Below are 12,113 nucleotides of genomic sequence, written 5' to 3' on the forward strand. Positions count from 1 at the left end.
TCTCCTCCCACCTAATTCCAATATGCAAAGGTAAATCAAATGTGTATAAACTGTTGAGCTTTATAAAAAATTGCCAAATGGCTATAGTGACGAGGAACAGATGTAATAGAGGCGGATGGGAGACTGGCAATGGGGACAGCAGATGTCAGGCTGGATGGATAGATGACATTCCAAATCATTCACCTACTCCAATTACTCTCTCTCTCTCTCTCTCTCCCTCTCTCTCTCTCTCTCTCTCTCTCTCTCTCTCTCTCTCTCTCTCTCTCTCTCTCTCTCTCTCTCTCTCACACACACACACACACACACACACACACACAAAGGCACACACACCAATTTCAACAGAAACAGAATTTTGTGGGATGAAGCTCCCAAACACTGATAGATTCTGGCATGTGGCTCTGCAGATTACATTGTCTGTTTGCTAAACAACCTGAACTGGTAAAATAATTCCTTATTTGATTTTTCAAAATCCATTGAAGAACTGGCTTACCTTATTTCGAAGGTCTTCAATAGAAGAATTATATTTGCTATCATTGTAGAGTCCTTCATTAATATGTGTTGCAGATTTCTGATACCAATTTCTGATTTTTTGCTCAAGATCACCATTTGCCTCTTCCAAAGCATGCACTTTAGCCAGGTAGGAAGCCAAGCGGTCATTTAAATTCTGCATGATTTCTTTTCCCCCTCCAGCTAGAAGACCAACATCACCACCAGCAGAACTAGAGTTGTAGATGTGGAAGCAACTACCAGTGCCACTACCACCAGTTCTACCCCATCCTGATCCAGAGTCCCAAACTACCCCACTACTAAAGCTTCTGGTGCTGGATCCTCCACCAGACCCATATATACTGCAGCTAGAAAGTTTAAGAGGTGCCCCACTACTGCGAGAGGAAGAAGTCTGCCTAGATCCACAGGCAAAATAAGACATGATGTTCAGTAGGTTTCAAGAAGAGTATGAAAATGAGCCAGTGACAATTAAGAAGAACCTGAATAATAAAGAATAATCTCCAAGCTTTTATATGTCAATTTTTAAGGGCGTGTTCTTTCATTGGAATGTCATTTCATACCTACATTGTTTGGCCAATTTATCATTTCAAACCCGTTTGACGGATGGCTATTAATAATGAGACCTGATATTCCATCCTGCTGATTTCCCCTTGGGCTAATTGTCATTTTTTCCTTTTTTTTTTTAAGGTGGAGAATGGGTGGATTTGACCAGACCAAAACTTTCATTAAGTTTTCAACAAGATTGAGTAATTATCTACATCTCAGTCTTTCCATCATTTTAAAAGCTCATTGTTAATATACATATTTTCAGATATATGTGCATTTATGAAGTCAAGTCTTTCATAATAGGAGGGTGTACAAACCTTTTTTGAGGAGAGTGTTTTCTCTTTGTTGTTTTTTCACCCTGGGTGTTGGTACAAAAAGCTATGTGACTTGGTTTATTTCTGGAAAAGCATCCTTACGTTATTTTAATGTATTTTTTTTGTTGTGTGAAAGCTATTTCAGTAAGAACTTTGTTAAATACCAGCGGTTTTATTTCTTGCCATTTTTTCTTTCCTTTTCATTTTGTTAATGATCCAGCAGATGAAAGACATTTCAATAGCTAGCTTAATCAAATGGAAAAAAATATAAAAGTTTTGACTAAAAGCTCACAATTGAAAAAAGTCAAGCAAATAAGGAGATTATTTTTTATTACATCAAGTAGTCTTGAAAATACAAATGATATCTCCTATTTAAAAGCAGTGGTTAATTTCTGAGAAGAGCCAGTCAGAAGGTTTTGCAAGATACTGAGTATTAATATTAGAATAAATGTAGCCTAGGCCTAGAAAAGGTGAAAAATTACTGAAGCATATTTTCTTTAACCTATGTCAGACTCAGACTTCATGGTTCTTTTGCCACAAAGCTCCAATCTTATTTTGGATTCTTCACAATGCAACAATAACATTGCAATAATATATATCAATATCCCAAAATGGCTATTATATAAATTATCAGAAACAAGGGTTTCTTATATCTCTGAATTGCTCAGAATATACTCCATGATAACTATGTTCTGTGTGAGCATTTAATGGATTTTAAACCTATGTTAATCTTGAGTTAATTCAGCAAAACCATTTTATATACTCAGTATTGAAGCAAGCCCTGTGCAATAATCAATTATGTTCAAAATTAATATGATCAGTTATAATAAGGATATTGAGCTCTGGATGTTCAATGCAATCTTTAAATGTGAGTCCGTTTATACAACATAAAAACTTTATATGTTTCAAGAAGCCTATTAGCTTCATAAATGAAATAGACTCCCTGCAGCTTGTTTAACGAACTATGCATTTCATAACAGATTTATAGGTGAATTCTAATCAAGCATGAAAACTACAGATATGCACTGTTTTTAATCTAGATTTTAAAATTAAATATCCATCATTTCAATTCCTAGTCTGGCAATCTCCAGGTAGATTATTCCATAACAATCCAAATATCTTAATTGTCTTCAGAATGGGGATTCTGTGAGATGCAACACAGAAATCTGAAGGGCATCCAGGTAAGGCTCTTATAGCACAGTCCAGATCTCAAAATATGATTATGTACTTTATGACCAGCTCTTATTCACCATATAATACAGGATTCCCTAGTGTTATATTTATCAAAGGTCATTAAGCCATAAATCATGTTTTACAAATAGCAGTGATGGTGTTCATGGCACAGGAAACCAAAACCAAATAGATCACAAAATAGTTTAAAGAACCCAGTTACTTTTGTCACCCTTTTTTGATTCTGAGTAAATGTAGTGGTTATTACTCAGTTTAGACAGTTGACTATAACTTGAGCAATATCTTGGATATAAAAGCAAGAATATTGCTCTCATTCAGACTTTTCAGCCACAATCCACAGATAAGATGCTCTAGAGCAGTGTTTCTCAGCCTTAGCAACTTTAAGATGTTTGAACTTCAATTCTTTCAACATGTTGACTGGAAAATTATAGGACTACAATTTCTAAGGTTGAGAAACATTGCTCTAGAAAGTACTATTGATCCAAAGTGGAACATTTGACTCACATATATTTTATGTTTCTTTTGATCCACATATATTTTAAAGGCTTATAGAATATAGATTGCAGTTATTCAAATTATGACAGCTTTCCATAAAATGCTGTTTAATTGTTCAATAAGATTACTGATATGATATTAATTATAATTTTGCATGAATGGACCACCATAAATCAGAATCCTGGCAGATAGAATTTGGATAATTAACGTGATTGCTACCTGATAAAACAAATATCTCTGTCGTGCATTTGACTGGACTCTAATTTTTGCTGCTTTATTGATGACTGGCAACTACTGACATACACTGTGAGCAATACAGTTTATAAGTAAGTAATATGAATCTTGAAAGTTTTTGCTGCAACATGCAATGTTTATTGAGGAATGCCAAAAAAGAAATCAACATTTTCATTCTAGAATTGCAAAGAAGAAATACACTCTGAAAAGAGTTGCAGAAGCTAAGAAAGGAAGATGATCCTATTTGGGAAAGTAGCTGTCTGTTTCTATCTGTGTGCTGTGCTTTGAAAGACTTTGTAGTAAAGCTGAGGCTGCTTATTTAATGTGCTTTTCTTCAACAGATTGAACACGACTTGAGACAACTTGGTCACCAATTCTGTCTTCCACTATGGTCCTGATCACTCTTGTTTTTTGGGGGTCTGTAAAGAAAGAATTCAGAGATTTAGGAGAAAAATAATTATTTTTAATTCTAAGTCAATTTCACAGGAAAAAAAGGTGTGGTTTAGGAAAAGGGGAAGCTGTCCAGTGTTGATTTATTGAGTCTAGTTTGTTTTACAGCAAAGAAGAATCTTTCACAATCTCATTCTGAAAATCTAAGGATTGAACCTGGCTTTTTGTGCAGGAAATTCATAGCCCTGTACTGCATTTCAATCTTCCCCAAATAAATCTCAGTAATTAAATAAAATATTTATGACTAAAATATTGGAAGCTAACTCCATCAACAAAAATTTGTACAAAGCTTGATAGTCTTTTGGCCATCAATATGTTTTAGAAATGATGGGAAAGGAATGATAGTTGACCCCGATAATTCCTTTTATAGAAGAAGATCTTATAACTTTCATTTTGGATAAAGGGTTGATTAAAAGATTATTTTTTACCAAAAAAACCCCATGTCCACTACTCTTAATATATATATATATAGTATATATAATTTGCCTGATGGAGCCAATTAAGTGCAACAGCTGGCCCATTCTGATGGCATTTCTTTATCATTTTGAAGCAGTCCAGACACGCTGAATAATATTTTCTAAGGAATCCCAGAGCTAAACTAATTTGAGATTTTTTTAAAAAAAAATCCCAGTGAAAGCAATGGCAAATAAATGCCTTATAGTCGACTAGTAAGCTAAATAGGCACATCCATTTAAATTGAAAGTTAGGTAGCCCTTAATTTTGTCTAAAATATATATTGGCTATTAGAATAGGGAAAATCTGGTGTCCTAGAATCAGTCTGCAAATATTACATATTGTTTATGTATTGATTAATTAATGAAATCTAACATATTTTTAAAATGTGTTGCACTTTAATATTATCCAGGCATGTACCTTAAGGATACTGAAATAAACATTACAGTACCCATCTCAACTCTTCGTGTAGAAGGGAAAACTGAGCTAACACATGAAGAAAATAGGAATTCCATTTGCCAGATCCATGGTTTCAGTATCCACATTGTACAGGGATAATCCATAATATATATCTCATGGAAAAAACACTTTGGTTTTGGGAGTTTCTTTACTTTCAAGTTCCAAATATTTGCTGGCCTTTATCTTGCGCATTTCTACGCCATATGTACATTACAAAAACTTGTAGTGTAAGTTTAGGTTTTTGCAATTCTTTTGTTTTAATAGGGAAAAAAATTAACATTTTTATGTTTCAATGGATAGCAAGATAACACTGTTTATCAAAATATGGAACTAAATATATATAAAATAAGCAAAATGTATTACCTCTGGTATTGTTTCCAGATCCTAATTTATCTGTCTGTCTAGAATCTCCAGAACCTTTGGACTGGGACTGAGCGGTGGCATGTTCTTGTCTTTTAAACCTTTGATCTGCAGATTCCCCACTTCTAGATTGAGAACCAGAAGGTCCTGATGGTGATTCCCTGGCTCTTGAATCTGAAGATCCCAAGGCTTTAGATCCAGAACTGAAAAATGATTGGTCTCTAGATTTTAAACCTTTGGATTTAACTTCTGAAAGTTGTCTCATGTCTCTTCCTCCTGAAGTTTTATCAGCACTTTCAAAATTATTATAAAAGTAGAGAGAGAAAGAGGAAAAAAAACTGTAAAATGTGATTCTTTTAATTTCAGTTTTTGGGTAGAAATGATCAATGCAATTTACTGTATCTTTTTTTATTGATTGGGGTGGGATGGGACAGTTCATTTCTATTTCATGTTTTAAAATTGAAAATACCTTTTATAATTTAAAATAACTAGCAGATGAGAGAGGCTACCGTGCTCTGTTCTCAATCGTCCAGTATAGAATGATATTAAAATTAAGGAAAAATGAAACATTAAAACATCTGAGAAAGAGTCTTTGATGAGTGTTTGAGGAACTACAGGTTTGCAAATACTGATTGACTCTAGCCTACAACATCTTCAGTATGGCTATTAGACAAAATTTATTGTAGATCACCCACATCTGAAGTGGTATACATTTTGTTTTTTTTTCAGGGAGAAACTCAGGTTAGGCAAAATAATTATTTTTTTTAAGAAATACAGTATTCTCCAAATTTTTCTTACCTTTCACTTCCATCAAGGAGGCTTCGGTAAGTGTCAATCTCATTTTCCAAACGGATCTTAACATCCAGGAGCTGTTCGTATTCTCGGTTCTGACACTCCATGTCATCTCTTATCTGCTGTACTTGGCCTTCCACACTGCCAATCACTTCTTGTATTTGGGACAGTTGGGCACAGTACTGACCTTCTGTCTCTGCTAGAGTGGCCTCAAGAGATTGTTTCTGATGGAAAAATAGTATGAAAGCAAAATGAACATTGTATAAATGCAAAACATAACTGAGTAAGTTTTTTTTTCTATTATCAAGAGCAATGTTTCCTCGGAAACAGTCTAAACAAACTTTTGGGCTGCATGGAAAGTTTAACCAAGTCTTTTTTGTTTTTATGTTTTTTTAATAATATATATATATCTCACACACACACACGCATACACACACATTTGTGTGTATATATATATATACAAATGTGTTTGTGTGTATGCGTGTGTGTGTGTGAGAATGATTTTCTGATGTGTGAACTTCAATTCCCAGAATTCCACAGCCACTATGCTGGCTATGGAATTCTGGGAGCTGTAATGTACTCAAAATTGCTGAAGTTAAGAAACCTGCACTAGTGTATCATTTGTCAAATAGCATTGATTCATATATTTCCCTCATAACCTGCATTTGGACGCTATATTGAATATGAATAAACGTAGCTTTTATTTTTCAGATATAGAATTTGTTATCCTAATAAAGTTAGGTATATTTCATATGATTGACACCTAACCTGAGGTAGGTTTGAGCATGTTAGAATTCTTAGAAAAAATAGACAAGAATGTGTTCTTTTCTGCAGCAATTAGTATGAGTCCTTGGTGAATAAGCAAGTAAGATATTACTCTACAATTTCACTCAAAGCCATTTTTGGTGTAGTGTGTTCCATATGAATAATTTCAAATTTCAACTACTAGACAACCTCTTGGGAAAGAAAAAATTGAGATAACCTGATTTGGTTGATGATCCCATGAATGGCGTTTGAAAGGCTTACATGCCTATATCTTTCTTTGTATTTACACATAGAGATACAGGTGTGAGGACATATGAGTGAAAAGTTGAGTCAAGGAAGAATTCTTAGTTATTATAGAGCTGTTGTGGGTCTTCATCTCTGCTGGAAGTTGAAAGGTTAATTGAACAATCTTGTGCTTCTTTGGAGTTAAAATGAACCACCTCTACTATTGCTTACTAGATTATGGAGTAGCACACTAACATTACTAAGCATGCAGTGCTAATATAGTCTCTATGGATTTCAAATCAGTGGTAGACAGCTGTGTTTAGCCATCTAGATGTTGGTGGATCCAAATTCTGATAAATTCCATCTTCATAGCAGTTATCAGAGATAGTGGGAGTTGTATTCTAATAATACTTGATGGTTACCTTGCATGACTGACAATTTCTCAAATTGTCAAGAATTAGAGAGGGAAGCCTGGTAATTTGGGCTGGTTGCAAGCTGGAATCTAGAACAAAGGGATTTACTCCAGTTCACATGCTACAACTTCTTTATCTTAAGAGAAGATTAAACATTTAATTAATCTATAAACTTCTGTTAAAACACTTCTGAAGAAAAAAAAATCTACCAGTGATAGTTGAGATTGGAGTTCAATTTCAAGACCCTGCAATGCGCGTTTCATTTCAGTAATCTCGCTCTTGTTGGTACTGGTTTCCTCAACGCTGGTGTTGATCTGCCTGTTCAGTTCTTGGCTCTGAAATATATCAGAATTTGAACACAATTAATTAAAAAAATGTTTTAAAAGAAGAATCTCCATGAATTAGGATCTAATTAGGATCTATTTCACCTGCTCATGGAACCAAGCCTCAATATCCTCTCTATTCTGCTCAGCCAGAGTCTCATATTCACCCCTCATCTGATTGAGGAGAGTAGTCAGGTTAACTCCGGGTGTGACATTCATTTCCACATTGATATCTCCAGCTGCAGTAGAATCATTCATTGAAACCATATCCTGTATCAGGAAGAAAAAATAACTTATTTCTATTTTTAAAAATTAAGACAGACTTGGAATGTTTTGATTGAGTCTATCTCATTTTGCTTGTATATGTTCAGAAATCAATGTCTAACACACTTGGAAGTACACAGCTCTTGTTTATAATATCACGAAGCTGTGAATGTATAGCACACATGTTCATGTTATGCAACAATTCAATAAGTGTATTAAAACTTTCAGACAGTCAGAAAAGCCTGTAGCATTTAGAGGAAATACTTGGCAGTTTTACTTTAGTATTTTGGAATTTTCATTTGGCATGTGCTTGTATATAAGATTAATATAAATCCCTATATTGAAAATTGAGACAACCAATGATAGTTTCAATTTTCATTTCTAGAAAGATAAAAATTTTAGTAACATTATCCAGATATTTCAATGTATTAAATTTAAAAATCAGGAGATTTAATACACAAGATAGCAAATTTTAAACAAAATGTATAATCCCTAAATTGCAGTGTGTTTGTTGTTGGAGGTGGGGAAAATTAAATCCATCTCAACAATGTGCAGGATTTGTCTTTGATGATTGTAAGTAATTGTTTAGACTGAATTTGACAACCTAATACTCTCCTGAATATATGTAGAGTTACTTGGGCTCTGGATTGCAGTAGTGTCTGAAGTAACTATGAACCATGAAATCTTCTATTCTACTTGTCATTTGAAGTCTGTAATAATATTGTGACATGCTATAGCAATCTTCCCCTCCCACATTCTCATTCTTCACTAAGGAAAAAATAAATTGTGATGGTAGATTTTCTGAGAACCCCTATAGGGCAAAATTAATACAACTGGTATTGGTCCAAACTCCAGAAAGATGTGGCTCAAATCCAAAGTGGATCTCGGGTGGGGGAAATATGTCAGCACTCCTCCCATTTTGTATTCTATTCATGATTGACATGAACATCTTGTTTATACACAACTAGAGTTGGATTAGGGGGATTATTGTCTTTTTTTTTTTTTTTTTTTGCTGAGACAATCCAGTTCAATCCTGTCCAATTCTCTTAATGCAGCCAATGAGAGTTTTGCCAAGTAGCATCTGACACTTTCACGAATTGTTTTTTGTTGACATATATTTATTTGTCCCTTGTTTTGTGTATGAATGAGCCCTGAAATACCTCCTCATGATTTTTCTTCATCTGTTCCAGCTCTTCAGTAAAGCTGTTAATCTGCACTTTAAGATCACTGCTTGTTATCTCAATTTCTTCTAGGGCCTTTCGTAAGCCATTGGCATCCATTTCAACACTTTGGTGGATGGCCACTTCATTATCATATCTAAAAGCAATTAAATATATTGTCAGCTCCTGATCCATCTGAAGAAAGTGAGGAAAATATATATTCCCTCTTTCACCTTTGGTCTTCATTCAATGCTTTTTTCAGCTCTTAAAGAATGTTTATTTTAGAACAATAGCCCATATTTGTAACAGCTATGTCACTGTTAAGTGACAAGGAATAAAATGGAGAGCTGGGGAGGAGTTACCTTATCAACCCACTGCTCAGCAGTATGGAGCAATAGAAAAGGTATTTGCTGCACTACCAATGACCTTTTTATTTAGAGTAGGTAATTTGCATTGTGGTGGCTCTGACCTCTTGCCACCATGGAACCACGTCATAGGGTACTTTGTAGCCATAGCAACTAAGAATATTCAAAAATACATCTCACTGAGTTCAGCATTGCATTCCTCACTCTCTCTCATATAGACAATTATAGTCCGCAGTGATGATCATCAGTCTGCCCACTTGCATCACCGATATATTTTCTCTAAACTTAATAGTAGTTTGGAATTTGCTTGTATTTTTTCTATTTTAACTATAACAAGCAAAGCCCTTTACTTTAAGTGCATCCTTATAGATCATGAAGAAAAACAGAATATAGGAAATATGCTAATTTCCCTCCCACTTACTTGAGTTTGAAATCAGCACCAGCCAGCCTAGCATTGTCAATCTGCAAAATCAGTGTTCCATTGTCTATTGATGTAGCAATTATCTAAAAGACATAACACAAAAAGTTTATTTAACATAGATGATTTCAACAACTTTAATATTGCAATCCCACTGCATAATTTTCTGAATTGAGCATAAAAGCAAAGCTAGGATATGGGCCATTTCATCTTCAGTATATAAATTCTAAATGAGCATATTAGCAATAGCAATAGCACTTAGATTTACATAGCACTTCATAGTGCTTTGCAGTCCTCTCTGAGCAATTTACAGAGTCAGCAAGTTGCCCCAAACAATCTGGGTCCTCATTTTACCAGCCTCGGAAGGATGAGTCAACCTTGAGCCCGTGAAACTCGGACTGCTGAACTGCTGGCAGTTGCCAGTCAGCAGAAATAGCCTGCGGTACTACATTCTAACCACTGCACCATCACAGTTTATTAGAAATGGAATTAGGTTAATATACTTAATACTTCAATTGTTGATATACCTGGTTAATATAAATGTATTTTATATAAGTTTTTTTTTCTTGTATTCAATTGTTTTGATTCTTAGGAACAGCCTAGACAAGTCCCTGAAGTTTTCTTGGCAAGATTTTTCAGAAGTGATTGCCATTGCTTCTTTCCTAGGGCTGAGAGAGAGTGACTAAGGTCACTCAACTGACTTTGTGGTCAAGGTGGGACTAGATCTCTCAGTCTACTGGTTTCTAGCCCTTATGCCTTCACCACTACCCCAAACTGGCTCTCTGTTGCCACATAAAGAGGATAATGAGTAAATGTCAGATTTATTTCAGGTAATCAGATTGCATAATTCAAGAACTTTCAATAAGATCTCATCCAAAACCTAACAGGGCCCTTTGTTCTTTCCTGAACTCAAACATTACCTTATTACTGCCATGTTATCCCGCTGTCATAAACTGTGAGAAATAACAGGGGTGTGGCATTTACTTTAACCTTTTTTTCTTTAAAGGAGGTTGACTAACATTTCAGCCTTATCCATGAATAAATATATATTTCAGCTGGTTTAGTGAAACTGAGACTGTATTGATGAAAGCAATAAAATTTACTGCCTTGCATCAAATCTATTAAAGATAAAAGAGTCCAAAGAGGAGGTATTTGCAACTGGGAGCTCTACCTCATACATTCTCTGTTCCCCTTGCAAAGAATATGCTCCTCTCCTGCAGAATATTCCTCAGATATTTCTTGGTCATTAAACTTGGCAACAGGAACTGCCTGCTGTTAATGAACATTGGAAACCACTCCGGCTCATAATCTCCTAAGACTAAAATGGCACGATCATACAGTAAACGATAAAAAAGGCTTAACCTATTAAACTTCTTTCTTACCTGATTCCTAAGGTCATCAATAATTGCGTAATATTCACTATAGTCTTGTTGTTGTCCAGCTTGGTTTCCTGCTCCAAACATTTCATACCATTCTGCAATTTTGCCTTCAAGTTCACTGTTTGCCTCTTCCAGTGCTTGGACATTTCCAAGGTAAGTTGCTAAGCGGTCATTAAGGTTTTGCATTGTTTGCTTCTCATCACCTGAAAGAAGGCCACCTTCACCACCTGCAAAGCTACCAAATGCTCCACCTGAACCAAAGCTACCAAATGCTCCACCTGAACCAAAAGTGCCCCATCCAGCACTCAAGGTCCTCGATCTGCTGCCTCTACATGCTAGGCCACCAGAACTTGACCTGCCCCTGCTGTCTGCCCCTCCACCAAAGTTGCACATGCCCCATGCTCCACTGCCACTGCCACCACTGCTGCAACCACTACCAACAAGCCTGCTACTTGATCTACTGCTAAAGCTACATGATCCACCACCAGACACTCTTGTTCCTCCTCGGCTGCTGCGGGAAGAAGAGGCTTGTCTGGATGACTGGCTCAAGAAGCTCATGATTTCAGGAAAACAGAAAGGATCTTCCTTTTGCAGAAATGCAGCTCAGGTTGTCTTTGGAGAATGGTTTTCTACCCTTTTATATGTCAGTTTAACACGGCATCATAGGTGCAAATGTATGATAATTTTTTCAACAGATTAGCCAAGCCCATCATTAAATAATTAAAATAATTATTAGATAATCCTAATACATATATTTAGGCTCTCCCCTTGATTATTCACTTGTTGAGATGGAAAATAGGTGGAGTAGTCTGGGTCAAACCTTTCATTATAATTCAAACATTTTTTTCCCTAAAACTTGTTTAAAAACTTTCCTTTTCATATTTTTGCTTCTTCTTAATTCAGTGCAACATATGTATATTTAAACTCTATTTTTATTTTACCATATCTGTTCTTCCAGTATAATATGATGCTATACTTTCCAGAGAAAACCAGCTGAGGT

The 12,113-nt window shown here is 35.3% G+C and overlaps 2 protein-coding genes across 2 annotated transcripts in view; both read right to left on the bottom strand.

Moving 5' to 3' along the window:
• Nucleotides 1-946, bottom strand: part of LOC120312785 (keratin, type I cytoskeletal 24-like) — a 28,317-nt gene extending 27,371 nt beyond the window's left edge. Inside the window, exon 1 of the mRNA XM_039353969.1 lies at nucleotides 491-946. Coding sequence (XP_039209903.1) covers nucleotides 491-928 — 438 coding nt within the window. The 5' untranslated portion in view covers nucleotides 929-946. The remainder of the gene's footprint in view (nucleotides 1-490) is intronic.
• A 2,563-nt stretch (nucleotides 947-3,509) lies between these two features.
• Nucleotides 3,510-11,706, bottom strand: LOC120312795 (keratin, type I cytoskeletal 12-like). The gene is made up of 9 exons (XM_039353988.1): nucleotides 11,464-11,706; nucleotides 11,117-11,391; nucleotides 9,738-9,820; nucleotides 8,952-9,108; nucleotides 7,633-7,797; nucleotides 7,414-7,539; nucleotides 5,808-6,025; nucleotides 5,013-5,302; nucleotides 3,510-3,706 (listed from the first exon to the last, which is right to left on the bottom strand). Exons 1-9 carry the CDS (start codon nucleotides 11,669-11,671, stop codon nucleotides 3,603-3,605), a joined length of 1,626 nt encoding a protein of 541 aa, XP_039209922.1. The 5' UTR covers nucleotides 11,672-11,706; the 3' UTR covers nucleotides 3,510-3,602.
• Between the last annotated feature and the right edge of the window lie 407 nt (nucleotides 11,707-12,113).

The sequence above is a fragment of the Crotalus tigris genome, unplaced genomic scaffold, assembly GCF_016545835.1.
Source record: "Crotalus tigris isolate CLP2741 ecotype Arizona unplaced genomic scaffold, ASM1654583v1 scf7180000018544.1747854, whole genome shotgun sequence".
NCBI classification, from domain to species: domain Eukaryota; kingdom Metazoa; phylum Chordata; class Lepidosauria; order Squamata; family Viperidae; genus Crotalus; species Crotalus tigris.